The following is a 19,120-nucleotide window of genomic DNA, read 5'->3' on the forward strand; positions in this document are numbered from 1 at the left end:
ATTTAGTGTGAATTTACCCTTAAGATCCTGAGTTTCTTTCCACATGGATATATATATATATATATATATATATATATATATATATATATATATATATACAGTGATCCCTCAACTTACAATGGCCTCAACATACAATAGTTTCAACATACAATGGTCTTTTCTTGACCATTGTAACTTGAAACCAGACTCAACATACAATGCTACGGACAGTCCAGATCTGTGATACCTGTCACAACTGGAGGAACTGACCAATCAGAATGGGCATTTTACTGGTAAATCACCCATATTACTGAAGTGTATACACTGACTGGTGTCTGGAGGAACTACAAGTTCTGTACTACTCCTTACCTGTCCCAGGGTTAGCTGCTCCTTTGGACCCCAAGTAAGGGCGGCTCCATTTGGGACACTGTGTATACTGTATAGGATCCTGAAGAAGCTCCTGTCCTCTACATAAACCATTGTTTCCCAACCAGGGTGTCTCCAGCTGTTGCAAAACTACAACTTCCAGCATGCCCGGACAGCCAATGGCTGTCCGGGCATGCTGGGAGTTGTAGTTTTGCAATAGCTGGAGGCACCCTGGTTGGGAAACACTGAAATAAACCGTGATTTACAGCTCCCAGCAGATCTTTCTTACTTTTATATGTAAGGACTTGCTTTATCTCTATTAGTTATCTACTTATTTTTCTTTAATCCTCACTTTTTCCTTTTTTTCAGATGACATTTTGGTGGCTTCAGAACCAATTACCAGGTTTCCATAGAGTTATGGTCTCAACATGCAATGGTTTCAACACACAATGGTCGTCCTGGAACCAATTAATATTGTAACTTGAGGGACCACTGTATATATAATTTTGCAGTGTGCCCTAGTTGGCCACTCGCATCGAGTTTAATTGTATAATTTAATGCTCAATCCCTGTACAACACTAAAAACTTGTCCTGTCCACTAACTCTGGATATGATATGAATGCATGTTTGGAGTAATACATACTCAGTGACAGTAAGCTTTAAAACTCAATAAAAGCTACTAGTCCAGATTCTCGGAGTGCAGACATATTTAAATATTTACATTTAATTACTTACCTCTGGTGCTATGTAGTCTGGTGTCCCACAGAATGTGCGAGTCGTAGAGCCACTGAAAATGTTCTCTTTGCACATTCCAAAGTCAGTGATTTTAATGTGTCCCTCAGCGTCCAGCATAACATTATCCAGCTTCAAGTCTCTGCATACAGAACATTAAGGACTGGAGTAAATGGCTCATGGCACACAACATACTGGTACTTTAGAAATGCTCTCTGAAGGATATATAGTATGTGGATACCCTACTGAACATCAAAGCATTGAATGGAGAGTCATGTTGCATTATATATCTCATGTCATAAGTCAAACATAACACTCATGTAGCTGCATGTAGCTGGGAAGGATTCCTAAAATGATGGTACGAGTAAAAATCTCAATTCTTTATTCTAAACACATTAAAATCAAATAGACGCACAATTGCTTACATGTTTAAAGTCAAATAAAAGGGCTTATCACTCCAGCATATGCCATCATTGTCAATTGACTGTGAAAAGCACCAATTGCAAAAAAAAGTGGCAAAATAGTAGCAAAAAAGCCGAGGGGTGTGAAGGAGGGAAAAAGGAGTCTGGAAGGAATCCCTCCTCACATGTGACTTTCAGGCCAACTTGCAACCCCAAAAGTCAAAGAAATATATATACCAGCTCCTGACTGGCTTATGTTTCTGTACTGGGCTTGAGGATGGCCATGGCGCTGTTGAATTGCGAGACGTGTGTCTCCAGCGGAGTGAAAATATGCTGAGCTTTACTAATGTGTGGTGTACCAAAGTTCAAGACCATTTTCTACTTAATTCTATTATATCTTCTGTTTTGGGAATTAATAATGAAAAGGATGATGACAATATTTTTTCAAGAATTGGATGTTACTTCACAATCTTTTGGTAAAAAGCTATTATCTATTTTTGACTCAGTACAACACAGCTTGTTATCCTAACTGTAAAATGAGAAATCCTATGGTATTCTATTATTACACAATGGCCAACATTTATCATTGTCTTTAGAGGGTTTTTTGTGCCTTTTTTGCACTTTTTGGTTTATACATTTCTGCTCATTTTGAGATGCAATCCACTGATTTTGGCAACACACATGATATGGAAGGGTTTTATGAACTGCAACTTTTTTTGAAAAGGTGCAACAAAGGCGCAAAGCCACTGAAAAGTCTCTAAAACTACACCAGCCCAGTCTTAGCTTAGCTTTTTGGTGTATGTCAAGAGAGACATTTCTGAAAATGTGACCTGCACAAAATGTGGTGCTCCTACACATTACCAGCACACAAAAAAGGTGTAGAAAAATGCTTCACGTACACCTACAATGATAAATGCTTCACTTACACCTACAATGATAAATGCTGGCCAATGCATATTCAAAATTGGCCTTGTTGAAAGGGCCACATTAAAGGTTTTCCTTTCTCATTAATATGTATGAACTGTGACATTTAGTTAGTACCTATAGATGATTCCTTTATTGTGAAGGAAAAAGAGACCAATGGCAATCTCAGCAGCATAAAACCTACAAAAAGAAACAACATATTTTAAGCAATGACCAGTTTTTAAATTGTAAGTTAAAATCTATACACATCAATTGCAGGAAAATACACAGAATATGACATAAACAAGTCTTGCCAGGTGAGGAAGCCCTGCCCAACCATAGTGCAAATGAGAAGGTGGGCAGACATGCATAGCCTCCTATTTTCAAATCAGTGATTCTGAAAATTTGCTTTGCCTGTAACTCCCATAAACATGAATGGAGGAGATGTAAAAAATGAGGGGACCAATAACATTAATGGGGTACTCCGATGAAAAGCTTTTTTCTTTTAAATCAACTGGTGGCAGAAAGTTAAACATATTTGTAGATTACTTCTATTAAAAAATTTTTAATCCTTCCTGTACTTATTAGCTGCTGAATACTACAGAGGAAATTCTTTTCTTTTTGGAATGCTCTCTGATGACACCACGAGCACAGTTCTCTCTGCTGACGTTATTATAATAATAACGCTTTATTTATTGTTGTCCTTAGGGGGATTTGAACCCAAGTCCCCAGCACTGCAAGGCAGCAGTGCTAACCACTGAGCCACCATGCTGCCCTTAGCATACATCTGCTATGCATGGTTGCTAAAATGGACAGAGATGTCAGCAGAGAGCACTGTGCTCGTGATGTCATCAGTGTTGCAAAAAGAAAGGAATTTCCTCTGTAGCATTCAGCAGCTAATAAGTACTGGAAGGATTAAGATTTTTTAATAGAAGTAATATACAAATATGTTTAACTGTCTGCCACCAGTTGATTTAAAAGAAAAAAGGTTTTCACCGGAGTACCCCTTTAACCCCTTAAGGACCAAGCCCATTATGAGCTTAAAGGGGTACTCGGGGTACTTTTTTAATCAACTGGTATCAAAAATGTAAACATATTTGTAAATTACTTCTATTGAAAAAATCTTTACCCTTCCAGTACTTTTTAGCAGCTGCATTCTACAGAGGAAATTCTTTTCTTTTTTAATTTCTTTTTTGTCTTGTCCACAGTGCTCTTTGCTGACACCCGATGCCCGTATCAGGAACTGTCAAGAGCAAGAGAAAATCCCAATTGCAAACCTATACTGCTCTGGAAGGGTAAATATTTTTTAATAGAAGTCATTTACAAATCTGTTTAACTTTCTTGCACCAGTTGATTTAAAAAAAAAAAAAAATTCCACCGGAGTACCCCTTTAACCCCTTGGGGATGGAGCCCATCATGACCCTAAATACGGGAGTATTTTTTGCAAATCTGACCACTGTCACTTTAAGCATTAATAACTCTGGGATGCTTTTACTTATAAATTTGATTCCGAGATTGTTTTTTCGTGACATATTCTACTTTATGGTAGTGGTAAAGTTTTGTCAATACTTGCATCATTTATTGGTGAAAAATTCCAAAATTTGATGAAAATTTAGCATTTTTCTAACTTTGAAGCTCTCTGCTTGTAAGGAAAATAGACATTCCAAAAAATTATATATTGATTCACAAATACAATATGTCTACTTTATGTTTGCATCATAAAGTTGACATGTTTTTACTTTTGGAAGACATCAGAGGGCTTCAAAGTTCAGCAGCAGTTTTCCAATTTTTCACAAAATTTTCAAAATCTGAATTTTTCAGGGACCAGTTCAGGTTTGAAGTGGATTTGAAGGGCCTTCCTATTAGAAATACCCCACAAATGACCCCATTATAAAAACTGCACCTCTCAAAGTTTCCAAAATGACATTCAGTAAGTGTGTTTAACCGTTAAGTGTTTCACAAGAATAGCAGCAAAGTGAAGGAGAAAATTCAAAATCTTCATTTTTTACACTCGCATGTTCTTGTAGACCCCGTTTTTGAATTTTTACAAGTGGTAATAGGAGAAAAAGCCCCCAAAAATGTGTAACCCAATTTCTCTCCAGTAAGGAAATACCTCATATGTGTATGTCAAGTGTTCGGCGGGCGCAGTAGAGGGCTCAATAGGGAAGGAGCAACAATGGGATTTTGGAGAGTGAATTTTGCTGAAATGGTTTTTGGGGGGCATGTCACATTTAGGAAGCCCCTATGGTGCCAGAACAGCAGAAAACCCCACATGGCATACCATTTTGGAAACTACACCCCTCAAGGCACGTTACAAGGGTCCAGTGAGCCTTAACACCACGCAGATGTTTGACGACTGTAAATGAAAAAAAAAATTTCACTAAAGTGCAGTTTCTTCCCCAATTTACGTTTTTACAAAGGGTTATGGGAGAGAATGCCCCCCAAAATTTGTAACCCCATCTCTTCTGAGTATGGAAATACCGCATGTTAGGACGTAAAATGCTCTGCGGGCAAACTACAATGCTCAGAAGAGGAGGAGTGCCAGTGAGCTTTTGGAAAGAGAATTCGTTTGGAATGGTAGTCAGGGGCCATGTGTGTTTACAAAGCCCCCTGTGGTGCCAGAACAGTGGACCTCCCCACATGTGACCCCATTTTGGAAACGACACCCCTCACAGAATGTAATAAGGGGTGCAGTGAGTATTTACACCCCACTGGCGTTTGACAGATCTTTGGAACAGTGGTCTGTGCAAATGAAAAATTACATTTTTCATTTTCACGGACCACTATTCCAAAAATCTGTCAGACACATGTGGGGCTTAAATGCTCACTGTACCCCTTAATACACTACATGAGGGGTGTAGTTTCCAAAATGGGGTCACATGTGGGGGGGGTCCATTGTTCTGGCACTATGGGGGATTTATAAACACACGTGGCCTCCAATTCCGGACACATTTTCTCTTCAAAATCCCAATGGCGCTCCTTCTCTTCTGAGCATTGTAGTTCGCTCGCCGAGCACTTTACATCCACATATGGGGTATGTTCTTACTCAGAGGAAATGGGGTTACAAATTTTCGGGGGCTTTTTTCCTATTGTCCCTTGTGAAAATGAAAAATTTAGGGTAACACCAGCATTTTAGTGAAATTTTTTTTTTCATTTTCCCATCCAAATTTAATGAAAATTTGTCAAACACCTGTGGGGTGTTCAGGCTCACTATACCCCTTGTTACGTTCCGTGGGGGGGGGGGGGTAGTTTCCAAAATGGGGTCACATGTGGGTATTTATGTTTTTGCGTTTATGTCAGAACCACTGTAAAATCAGCCACCCCTGTGCAAATCACCTATTTAGGCATCAAATGTACATAGTGCGCTCTCACTCCTAAGCCTTGTTGTGCGTCCGCAGAGAATTTTACGCCCACATATGGGGTATTTCCGTACTCAGGAGAAATTGCATTACAAATTTTGGGGGGTCTATTTTTTCCTTTTACCTCTTGTGAAAATAAAAAGTAAAGGGCAACACCAGCATGTTAGTGTAAAACATTTTTTTTTACACATACAGGCTGGTGTAGATCCCAACTTTTCCTTTTCATAAGGGGTAAAAGGAGAAAAAGCCTCCCAAAATTTGTAGTGTAATTTCTCCTGAGTACGGAAATACCCCATATGTGGCCCTAAACTGTTTCCTTGAAATACGACAGGGCTCTGAAGTGAAAGATCGCCATGTGCATTTGAGGACTAAATTAGGGATTGCATAGGGGTGGACATAGGGGTATTCTACGCCAGTGATTCCCAAACAGGGTGCCTCCAGCTGTTGCTAAACTCCCAGCATGCCTGGACAGCCAGTGGCTGTCCAGAAATGCTGGGAGTTGTTGTTTTGCAACTGCTGGTGGCTCCGTTTTGGAAACACTGCCGTACAATACGCTTTTCATTTTTATTGGGGGGGACAGTGTAAGGGGGTGTATATTCAGTGTTTTACTAAATATGCACCCTATTGTGGGTGGGCAGAATGGGGAAAACGTACGTTCACATGGGGGGGGGGCAAACCTCCAGCTGTTTCAAAACCACAACTCCCAGCATGCACTGACAGACCGTGCATGCTGGGAGTTGTACTTTTGCAATAGCTGGAGGCACACTGGTTGCAAAACGTTCAGTTAGGTTCTGTTACCTAACTCAGTATTTTCCAACCAGTGTGCCTCCAGCTGTTGCAAAACTACAACTCCCAGCATGTACTGACATACCGTGCATGCTGGGAGTTGTACTTTTGCAACAGCTGGAGGCACACTGATTGGAAAACCTTCAGTTAGGTTCTGTTACCTAACAGTATTTTCCAACCAGTGTACCTCCAGCTGTTGCAAAACTACAACTCCCAGCATGTACTGACATACCGTGCATGCTGGGAGTTGTACTTTTGCAACAGCTGGAGGCACACTGGTTGGAAAACCTTCAGTTAGGTTCTGTTACCTAACTCAGAATTTTCCAACCAGTGTGCCTCCAGCTGTTGCTAAACTACAACTCCCAGCATGTACTAATTGCCGAAGGGCATGCTGGGAAATGTAGTTATGCAACAACTGGAGGTTACGCAACTACAGCTCCCAGCATGCTGAGACAGCTGTTTGCTTTTTGGGCATGCTGGGATTTGCAGTTTTGCAACATCTGGAGGACTACAGTTTATAGACCACTGCCCAGTGATCTCCAAACTGTGACCCTCCAGATGTTGCAAAACTACAAATCCCAGCATGCCCAGAAAGCAAAGAGCTGTTTGAGCATGCAAGGAGTTGTAGTTTTGCAAGATCTGGAGGGATACAGTTTAGAGACCACTATATAGTGGTCTCAAACTGCAGCCCTCCAGCTGTTGCAAAACTACATATTCCAGCATGCCCAAACAGCAAACAGCTGTCTGGGCCTGCTGGGAGTTGTAGTTTTGCAACATCTGGAGCGCTACAGTCTGAGACTGTAGCCCTCCAGATGTTGCTAGGCAACTTACCGGCTTCCGTAGGATCCAGGGAGCTGTCTTCTTCTGCCGCACGCCGCCCGCGCCGATCGCAGTCGCCGCCCGCCAATCACCGTCGACCGCAGCCTCCGGAGGGGTAAGTGGACCTTCGGCGTTCGGTCCCCTTCATTTCCCCGTTCTGCCCCACCTATTGTGGGTGGGCAGGATGGGGAAAACGAAAGTAAACCCCTCCGCCCCCGATCTGCTATTGGTGGTCGCGTCTAGACCACCAATAGCAGGGATAGGAGGGGTGGCACCCCTGCCTCCTCACTCCTATTCCTTCAGGAGGATCGTAGTTGTCTTAGACAACCGCGATCCCCCTTCTATTCCGGGTCACCATAGACCCGTAATGACCCGGAATCGGCGCAAATCGCAAGTGTGAATTCACTTGCGATTTGGACCGATCACTGACATGGGGGGGTCTAATGACCCCCTGGGCATTTGCACGGGGTGTCTGCTGATAGATATCAGCAGTCACCCCGGTCCAGATCGAAATTCCCATGGGCGTATGGATACACCCTTCGTCCTTAAGTACCAGGACGCAAGGGCGTATCCATACGCCCTTTGTCCCCAACAGGTTAAGGACCAAGGACGTACGCGTACGTCCGTGGGAATTTCGGTCCCAGCCGCGCGCCGGGCGGGGACCCCCCCATGTCGGCGATCAGCGCAAATAGCAAGTGAATTTTCACTGGCGATTTGCACGATTCCGGGTCATTACGGGTCTATGGTGACCCGGTGACCCGGAATATAAGGGGGATCGCGGTTGTCCAAGACACCTACGATCCCTCTGAAGGAATAGGAGTGAAATGGCAGGGGTGCCACCCCTCCTATCCCTGCTATTGGTCGTATAGATGAAACGACCAATAGCAGATCGGGGGCGGGGGGGGGGGGGGGTTAACTTTCGTTTTCCCCATTCTGCCCACCCACAATAGGGTGCATATTTAGTAAAACACTGAATATACACCCCCTTACACTGTCCCCCCCAATAAAAATGAAAAGCGTATTGTACGGCAGTGTTTCTAAAACGGAGCCACCAGCAGTTGCAAAACAACAACTCCCAGCATTTCTGGACAGCCACTGGCTGTCCAGGCATGCTGGGAGTTTAGCAACAGCTGGAGGCACCCTGTTTGGGAATCACTGGCGTAGAATACCCCTATGTCCACCCCTATGCAATCCCTAATTTAGTCCTCAAATGCGCATGGCGATCTTTCACTTCAGAGCCCTGTCGTATTTCAAGGAAACAGTTTAGGGCCACATATGGGGTATTTCCGTACTCAGGAGAAATTACACTACAAATTTTGGGGGGCTTTTTCTCCTTTTACCCCTTATGAAAAGGAAAAGTTGGGATCTACACCAGCCTGTATGTGTAAAAAAAAATGTTTTACACTAACATGCTGGTGTTGCCCTTTACTTTTTATTTTCACAAGAGGTAAAAGGAAAAAATAGACCCCCCAAAATTTGTAATGCAATTTCTCCTGAGTACGGAAATACCCCATATGTGGGCGTAAAATGCTCTGCGGGCACACAACAAGGCTCAGGAGTGAGAGCGCACTATGTACATTTGATGCCTAAATTGGTGATTTGCACATGGGTGGCTGATTTTACAGAGGTTCTGACATAAACGCAAAAAAATGTATACCGACATGTGACCCCATTTTGGAAACTACGGCCCTCACGGAATGTAACAAGGGGTATAGCTTTAACACCCAACAGGTGTTTGACAAATTTTCATTAAAGTTGGATGGGAAAATGAAAAAAACTATTTCATTCACTAAAATGCTGGTGTTACTCTAAATTTTTCATTTTCACAAGGGAAAATAGGAAAAAAGCCCCCCAAAATTTGTAACCCCATTTCTTCTGAGTAAGAAAATACCCCATATGTGGATGTAAAGTGCTCTGCGGGCGAACTACAATGCTCAGAAGAGAAGGAGCGCCATTGGGATTTTGAAGAGAAAGCGTGTCCGGAATTGAAGGCCACCTGTGTTTACAAAGCCCCCATAGTGCCAGAACAATGGACCCCCCAACATGTTACCCCATTTTGGAAACTACACCCCTCATGTAATGTAATAAGGGGTACAGTGAGCATTTACGCCCCACAGGTGTCTGACAGTTTTTTGGAACAGTGGTCTGTGAAAATGAAAAATGTAACTTTTTTCATTTGCTCAGCCCACTGTTCCAAAGATCTGTCAAATGCCAGTGGGGTGTAGATGCTCACTGCACCCCTTATTAAATTCTGTGAGGGGTGTAGAGATCCAAAATGGGGTCTCGTGGGGGGGGGTTCCACTGTTCTGGCAACACGGGGGGCTTTGTAAACGCACATGGCCCCTGACTTCAATTCCAAACAAATTCACTCTTCAAAAGCTCAATGGTGCTCCTCCTCTTCTGAGCATTGTAGTTTGCCCGCAGAGCAATTGACGTCCACACATGGGGTATTTCCATACTCAGAAGAAATGGGGGTACAAATTTTGTGGGTAATTTTCTCCTATTACCCCTTGTTAAAATGTAAAATTTGGGGAAAAACCAGCATTTTAGTGAAAAAAAATTTTTTTTTCCATTTACACAGCCAACTTTAACAAAAAGTTGTGAAATACCTGTGAGGTGTAAAGGCTCATTGTACCCCTTGTTACGCTTCTTGAGCGGTGTAGTTTCCAAAATAGTATGCCATGTCGGTATTTTTGCTGTTCTGGCACCATAGGGGCTTCCTAAATGTGACATTCTCCCCAAAAACCATTTCAGCTAAATTTGCTTTCCAAAAGCCAAATGTGACACCTTCTATTCTGAGCATTGTAGTTCGCCCACAGAGCATTTTACGTCCTAACATGGGGTATTTCCATACTCAGAAGAGATGGGGTTACAAATTTTGGGGGGCATTTTCTCCCATTACCCTTTATAAAAATGGTAAATTTGGGGAAAAAACTGCGCTTTAGTGAAAAAAAGAATTTTCATTTACACGTCCGACTTTAACGAAAAGTCGTCAAACACCTGTGGGGTATTAAGGCTCACTGGACCACTTGTTACGTGCCTTGAGAGGTGTAGTTTCCAAAATGGTATGCCATATTGTCACGATTCGGCTGGCTGGAGGTGAGTCCTCTGTGCCAGAGAGGGATTGGCATGGACCGTGTCGGTGGACCGGTTCTAAGTTGCTACTGGTATTCACCAGAGCCCGCCGCAAAGCCGGATGGTCTTGCAGCGGCGGTAGCAACCAGGTCGTATCCACCGGCAACGGCTCAACCTCTCTGACTGCTGAGATAAGCGCGGTACAAGGGAGTAGACAAGTGCAAGGTCGGACGTAGCAGAAGGTCAGGGCAGGCAGCAAGGATCGTAGTCAGGGGCAACGGCAGGAGGTCTGGAACACAGGCTAGGAACACACAAGGAAACGCTTTCACTGGCACAATGGCAACAAGATCCGGCAAGGGAGTGCAGGGGAAGTGATGTATAAGTAGGGAAGTGCACAGGTGACGGTACTGATTAAAACCTCATGCGCCAATCAGTGGCGCACCGGCCCTTTAAATCGCAAAGACCCGGCGCGCGCGCGCCCTAGGGAGCGGGGCCGCGCGCCGGGACAGCACAGACGGGTAACGGGTCTGGTAAGCGAGTCGGGATGCGAATCGCGAGCGGGCGCGTCCCGCATCGCGAATCGCATCCCGGCTGGGAACCTGATCGCAGCGCACCCGGTCGGCAGGTCTGACCGGGGCGCTGCGAATAGGAGAACGCTGTGATCGCTCCGGGGAGGAGCGGGGACCCGGAGCGCTCGGCGTAACACATGTGGTTTTTTAATCTGCTTTTATGGCACCATAGGGGCTTCCTAAATGTGACATGCCCCCCAAAAACCATTTCAGAAAAACTCACTCTCAAAATCCTTCGCTCTTTCCCTTCTGAGCCCTCTACTGCGCCCACCGAACACTTGACATACACATATGAGGTATTTCCTTACTCAAGAAAAATTGGGTACAAATTTTGGGAGGATTTTTCTTTTTTTACCCCTTGTAAAAATTCTAAAACTTGGTCTACAAGAACATGCGAGTGTAAAAAATTAAGATTTTGAATTTTCTCCTTCACTTTGCTGCTATTCCTGTGAAACACCTAAAGGGTTAACACACTTACTGAATGTCATTTTGAATACTTTGAGGGGTGCAGTTTTTATAATTAGGTCATTTGTGGGATATTTCCAATAAGAAAGCCCTTCAAATTCACTTCAAACCGGAATTTTGAAGCCCTCTGATGTCTTTCAAATGTAAAAACATGTCAACTTTAGGATGCCAACATAAAGTAGACATATTGTATTTGTGAATCAATATATAATTTATTTGGAATGTCTATTTTCCTTACAAGCAGAGAGCTTCAAAGTTAGAAAAATGCTAAATTTTCAAATTTTTTTCTAAAATTTTGGAATTTTTCACCAAGAAATGATGCAAGTATCGACAAAATTTTACCACTAACATAAAGTAGAATATGTCACGAAAAAACAATCTTGGAATCAAATTCATGAGTAAAAGCATCCCAGAGTTATAAATGCTTAAAGTGACAGTGGTCAGATGTGCAAAAAACGCTCTGGTCGTACAGTGAAAAATGGCCTGGTCCTTAAGGACCAGAGCATTTTTTGCACATCTGACCACTGCAACTTTAAGAATTAATAACTCTGGGATGCTGGTACTTCTGAATTTGATTCCAACATTGTTTTTTTCGTGACATATTCTACTTTATGTTAGTGGTAAATTTTCGTTGATACTTGCATAATTTCTTCTTTTAAAGTTTTTCACTTTTCTAATTTTGAAGCTCTCTACTTGTAAGGAAAATAGACATACCAAATAAATTATATATTGATTCACATATACAATATGTCTAATTTATGATTGCATCACAAAGTTGACATGTTTTTACTTTTTGAAGACATCAGAGGGTTTCAAAGTATAGCTGATATTTTTTCATTTTTCACGAAATTTTCCAAATCGGAATTTTTCAGGGACTGTTCAGTTTGAAGTGGCTTTAAGGGGCCTTCATATTGGAAATACCCCATAAATGACCCCATTATAAAAACTGCACCCCTCAAAGTATTCAAAATGTCATTCAGAAAGCTTGTTAACCCTTTAGGTGTTTCACATGAATAGCAGCAAAGTGAACGAGAAAATTCAAAAACGTAATTTTTTACGCTCGCATGTTCTTGTAGACCCAGTTTTTGAATTTTTACAAGGGGTAAAAGGAGAAAAAGCCTGCCAAAATGTGTAACCCAATTTATCTCGAGTAGGGAAATACCTCATATGTGGATGTAAAGTGCTCTGCAGGAGCAGTAGAGGGTTCAGAAGGAAAGGAGCGGCAATGGGATTTTGAAGAGTGAATTTTGCTGAAATTTAAGCCCCTATGGTGCCAAGACAGCACAAAAAAAAGCACATGGCATACTATTTTGGAACCTAAAACCCTTAAGACACGTAAAAAGGAGTACAGTGAGCCTTAACATCCCAAAGGTGTTTGATGACTTTTTGTTAAAGTCGGATGTGTAAATGAAAATTTTTCACTAAAATGCATTTTTTTCCCAAATTTACCATTTTTACAAGAGGTAATAGGAGAAAAGGCCCCTTAAAATTTGTAACCCCATTTATTCTGAGTATGTAAATACCCCATGTGTGGACATAAAGTGCTCTGCGGGAGCACTACAATGCTCAGAAGAGAAGGAGCGCCGTTGAGCTTTTGGAGAGAAAATTTGTTTGGAAAGGAAGTTGGGGGCCATGTGCAAAGCCTCCATGGTGCAAGAACAGTGGACCCCCCCCATATGTGACCCCATTTTGGAAACTACACCCCTCACTGCACCCCTTATTGTATTACGTGAGGGGTGTAGTTTCCAAAATGGAGCCACATATGGGGGGGGGTCCATTGTTCTGGCACCATGGGGGCTTTGTTAACACGCATGCCCTTCAATTCTGGAAACATTCTCTCTGCAAAAGCCCAATGGAGCTCCTTCTCTTCTCAGCATTGTAGTGCGCCCGCAGAGCTCTTTACATACACGTATGGGGTGTATGAAATTAAAAAATTAGGGTAACACCAGCTTTTTAGTGATTTTTTTTTTCATTTTCACATCCAACTTTAATGAAAATTTGTCAAACACCTTTGGGGTGCTAAGGCTCACTATACCCTTGTTACGTTCCGTGAGGGGTGTAGTTTCCAAAATGGGGTCACATGTGGGTATTTATTTTTTTGCGTTTATGTCAGAACCGCTGTAAAATCTGCCACTCCTGTGCAAATCACCAATTTCGGCCTCAAATGTACAAGGTGCGCTATCACTCCTGAGCCCTGTTGTAAGCCTCCAGAGCATTTTACATCCACATATGGGGTATATCTGTACTCAGAAAATATTGTGTTACAAATTTTGGGGGTCTTTCTTTCCTTTAACCTCTTGTAAAAGTGAAAAGTATGGGGCAACACCAGCATGTTAGTTTAAAAAAAAAAATATTATTTTTTTTTACAATGATAGGCTGGTGTAGACCCCAACTACCATTGCCCCCCCAAAAAAAAAAAATGTGATAGGCAGAGTATGAAAGTACCCCATATGTGGCCTTAACTGTTTCCTTAAAATACAACTGGGCTCTTAAGTATACAACAGGGCTCTTAAGTGAGAGAGCGCCATGCGCATTTGAGGCCTAAATTAAGGATTTGCATAGGGACAGACTCAGAAGCGTTACAGAAGTGTTACACTTGCCTCCGATACCAAAAATACGCTATGACAGTGTTTCCCAAACAGGGTGCCTCCAGCTGTGGCAAAACTCCCAGAATGTCTGGACAGTAAATGGCTGTCCAGCAATACTGGGAGTTGTTGTTTTGCAACAACTGGAGGCCCCGTTTTGGAAACATTGCCGTACAAGACTTTTTTTTTTATTGGGGGTGGGGGGGGGGGAACTGTGTAAGAGTGTGGATATGTAGTGTTTTACTCTTTATTTTATGTTAGTGTTGTGTTTTTAGGGTACATTCACATGGGCGAGTTTCCCACTCTGAGTTTGAGCTGCAATGGAAAATTTACCGCATCTCAAACTTGCAGCGGGAAACCCACTGTTAAACCCCTGCCTGTGTGAATGTACCCTGTACATTCACATGGGGGGGGGGGGGGGGAATCTCCAGTGGTTGCAAAACTACAACTCCCAGCATGAGCATGCCCTTTGGCTGTCCGTGTATGCTGGGAGTTGTAGTTATGCAACAGCTGGAGGCACACTGGTTGCAAAACACTGAGAGTTTGTAACTTAACTCAGTGTTTCACAACCAGTGCTCCTCCAGCTGTTGCAAAACTACAACTCCCAGCATGTACGGTCTGTCCTGTCTGAATTGACCGGCGATTTGCAGCGATCGCCGACATGGGGGGGGGGGGGGTCACAGGGGTTTGCACGGGATGCCTGCTGAATGATTTCAGAAGGATCCTCCAATAGATAGCTAATTATATAGGGTTTATATAGACCCACAGCATTGTAATATGGAAAGAAATGTTTAGGTTACGTTTAGCCCTACCAAAGATAAAATGTAGCATTACAAAACTTTTACTTAAATCAATAGTCTAGCTCTGAAATGCACTGCTGTGCCTGTTACTGCAGCAATACATGCTCTTAATTTGCCTGAAAGGATATTTTGTTATTTTTTTAACCTAATATTGAACCTTGACACACTTACATAGCATGGGGCTCTTTGAACTTGCCAACTTGTTGTATGTGGTACATAAGGTCTCCACCATTGACATACTCCATGACAAAATACAGACGATCCTAGAATGACAATAACAGTATTACTGAATATCTAACTTTACCATTGGACATTTCTAAACAAGCTAAAACAAAAAAGTTTATATGCACTATAATGACAAAAGTATTGGAACACATCTCTTATTTACTAAATTTAAGTATATAATATCAAGCACCTATCAATGCAGTTCATTTTACAAACATTATTGACAAAATGGGTCATTCTAAAATGCTCACTGAATCCCAGCGTGGTCCAGCAAGCCACTACAACAACAAGACAGTTCATAATATTTTCTTCCTTCTAGATCTCCCTTTCACGATCGGCTGTGATGAGTATTCTTGATGTGGAGGTATTTAGGAACCACAGAAACTCATGAAGCCACGAAGTAAACCACGCCAAGTTAGAGTGGGGTAGCATAAAAGTTACCAACGCACAGCACACAAAACTGTGCACCAGGAACTTTATTCACATTATTTTCACATTATGCTCATAAATTTTCGCAAATGCGCATAAAAAAGGAATATAACGAATATGCAAAATTTTGAGAAAAAAACAAATATAAGGAATATGCAAATTTTGAGAATATATGACGAATATTCATCCATATATTTGCAAAATATTGCAAATTCGAATATGGCCTATGCCGCTCATCACTATTGCCAATCAGTGTTGCTTCATGAGTGGACAGTGTGATTTCACAGAAGTGTGATTCACTTGGAGTTACATTGTGTTGTTTAAGTGTTCCCTTTATTTTTTTGAGCCGTGTAATTTAATTGTATCTTTGATATCTTTCAAAAACATGCCATAAATTAAATAGACAAATCATACCACAGTCTGGAATGTAGAATGAAGCTGTGTGAGAAAGTGAGGTCGGTCAGACAATGCTAAAACACGTTTCTCAACCATAGTGCACTCCACATCATCATCCTGAATTATTACATCCTTCTTGAGAATTTTAATGGCATACAGTTCATCAGACCCGCGCCTTTCAGCCAACATAACCTGAAATATAGGAAATAAAATAGAACATTTTAAAGGTGAAATTTTTTTTTTTATCAGTTAATACAAGCAATTTTTTTTTTTGTGTGATACCCATATAGGTAACTTCTTTGTCTCAATTTTTGACACAACTAAGGCCCCTTTCACACTGCCGTTGGTGTCCAGCTGTGTGACAATTGCTGCAGAATAGCGGGAGAAAAATTACAGCATGTTCCGTCTTTTTCTCCCGCTATTCATAACGGCGCCCGGCGGCCCCCATAATAGTAAATGGGAGGCGCCAGGACCTGTTGTTTGCCATTGCTCGCCGTTAAGAGAATGGCCGTTAAAAAAAAAAAATGACTTTGATGCCCATACACGATAGGGAGCAACGGCACTGTGAAAGTAGCCTTAGTAGGTCAGATTCTGTGTAATTTATTTATGTTTTGTAAGGTCTGAGCCATCATTGTTTAAAGGGGTATTCCTGCTTTATACATTTTATCCCCTGTGTCGGGCACCCCCCTCCATTCATGTCTATGGGGGGTAGCATGACAGCACTACGGTGAATGGCCGTAACGTCACGTCCCTGTCTCGGAGGCAGTGCCGAGATTGTGGGGTCCCCAGATGTCACAACTCCACCCCATGTGATGTCACACCCCCTCCCACAGACTTGCATTGAGGGGGCGGGCATAATGTCAGACGGGGCGGAGTCATGACATCACGATACTCCGGCCCCGTGGTCATAGTGCTTCACACTCGGAGCCTCCAGCGATGCAAAGAGCTCACAAAGGTCGGTGCGGAATGAAAGATTGCGGAGGTCCCCAGAGGTGGGACCCCCGTGATCAGACATCTTATACTCAATCCTTTGGATAGGGGATAAGATGTCTTAGGGCCGGAATACCCCTTTAAGCATCTGCTCCATTTCATCAACTAAGTAGCTTATGCCCCACTGGGGAAGATACAAACACACACGGGGGAGATTTATTAAAACCTGTACAAAGGAAGACTTGCCAAGTTGCCCATAACAACCAATCAGATTGTTAATTTCATTTTTCAGAGGAATTCTTAAAAAAAAAAAAGAAAGAAGCAAGCTGATTGGTTACTATGGGCAACTGGTCAACTTTTACTCTGCATAGGTTTTGATAAATCTCCCCCATGTATTATTTATTTATTTTTTTTCAAAATTTTTTATTTAAAGTACTGTTTTGGTATACCAAATTCAAGGGTATGTTGCTTATTGCTCATATAATTACCCAAAGAAAACAAAAATAGATGGAGCAAAATTACATAGAAGTCACCTCAAAATAAATACAACAGAATTTCTTATAAAGCAACACACTCTTATTAGTAAAAAATATTGCATATAGATAAATATGGGTAGGGCTATAATACAGCCTACCCACAGTACCCATATAGCTCTCTGATAAATAATCAGACTAAGACTAAGACACTCCATAATGCAGGTCAAAATTTATATGGTAATGTAAATATTTCATACATCTCATGGTCTCCAGGGGCGTAGCTATGCTGCAGTGGGGGAGTGGACAGAATTACTTTAGTAAATCCCTTCCACCCTGCTATCTACCCATCCTCTGCAGCATAGCTATTCCCCCAGGAAATCATGCCACCTATGACATATTGTCTCTGGCTGCATGGAATTCTGGGATAGGTTAGAGACAACAATAAAATTAAAACTCTTGCATTAGAGCACTTCTGAGTTTAAGACCCATGCATGAAAATGGGAGAAATCGGCGCATGTAGGTAAAAGAAGCATTTTACACAGTGTTGTAACTTAGCATCACGGACTCAAGGGTTAAAGGGTTAAATCCTGAAATACCCCTTTTAAGGAGGTTGACTGTGGCTGGACACATATATACTGAGGAAAATGATGAAGATACATTTCTCATTGAAAGGCTTCACAATTCGTCCCAAGTGAAAAATGTATCCCTGCTGCATTGACAAATTCATGCTTGCTACATATTTATGTTCAGTTTCCACATATAACTATAGAATTCTTCTGCTGGGTTAAACATTTTACAAAACAGCTTTCTCTGCTTAACCTATTTTTATATTCTTGTATTTTTTTTTATCATGTCATATACCTGACACTGTGATATCTAAAAAGCCCTTCTAGTTATGTTAATTATAAAGTATCTGAAGAAAGCCTGTAATTTTATGCAATAACTTAACACATTTTCCTTTTATTGTCTCTGCTTTCCTCTCCTTTATACTATATAATGTTCAGCTCCTTTCCTGCTAGATATAACACCATGCTATTAGCATAATAAAAGTGTCATCTCTTGTTCTGCTGTCCTGTATTTTTAACAGTAGGAGATAACTGAAGATGAGAAACATTTCTTCTATATGTGGGATAATATGTGGGATAAAAAAGAAGCCGAAAAGGGTCACTTTAATCATTGTAATTACAGAATATCTCGTAATAACCAACAAACTTTATTATGCAAATTTTCTGATACGAACACACACACTTTTTATTAGAAGTCGTAATGGCTGAGAAATACCTCACAATATTTATAATGTTCACAGTCAAGAAGCAGCAATGTCACCTTATCTTTGCAGATTGTTCCATGTGTCTCATCCATAGCTAGGAATACTGTAGTGATACAACAGTAACTAATTGTGACATTCAAAACTAATAATTAGATTAAAACTGTTCTTAAGAAAAAAGCGTTCTTAGATTTTAAGCAAACTAGCATATACTTTGTGAACAACTGCAATTCACTGAAGGTATAGGCAAATAAAGGATAATGGGCAGCTTGTTATAGCTATAAATTATAGCCTATAATCATAAAAAGTTTTCACAAATAACCTTTTTTTACTTATGCACTAGAAAAATATATATAGTATATTATGAAACAATAAAGGTATCAAAATAATCAAATAAAGAAACAATGGATGCCAACTCAAAATATATTGCACTTTGCTGAACAAAACTCATTCAAGTATAATCACAGACGAAATGGACCACGGTACAAAACCAGCTCTCACCTCTTAGTAGACTCTAACTTACACAGACAACCTGGAGTGGGGTCTTCAGTGGATGAA

At 41.5% G+C, this 19,120-nt stretch overlaps 1 protein-coding gene across 1 annotated transcript in view; it reads right to left on the minus strand.

Moving 5' to 3' along the window:
- The window catches only part of PRKCG (protein kinase C gamma), a 716,084-nt gene that overhangs the window by 118,171 nt on the left and 578,793 nt on the right, over nt 1-19,120 (minus strand). Inside the window, exons 11-14 of the mRNA XM_056544377.1 lie at nt 15,908-16,081; nt 15,011-15,102; nt 2,520-2,582; nt 1,081-1,219 (exon numbers count right to left, since the gene is read on the minus strand). Of these exons, the coding sequence (XP_056400352.1) occupies nt 1,081-1,219; nt 2,520-2,582; nt 15,011-15,102; nt 15,908-16,081 (468 nt within the window). The remainder of the gene's footprint in view (nt 1-1,080; nt 1,220-2,519; nt 2,583-15,010; nt 15,103-15,907; nt 16,082-19,120) is intronic.

Source organism: Hyla sarda, chromosome 10, assembly GCF_029499605.1.
Source record: "Hyla sarda isolate aHylSar1 chromosome 10, aHylSar1.hap1, whole genome shotgun sequence".
NCBI classification, from domain to species: Eukaryota; Metazoa; Chordata; class Amphibia; order Anura; family Hylidae; genus Hyla; species Hyla sarda.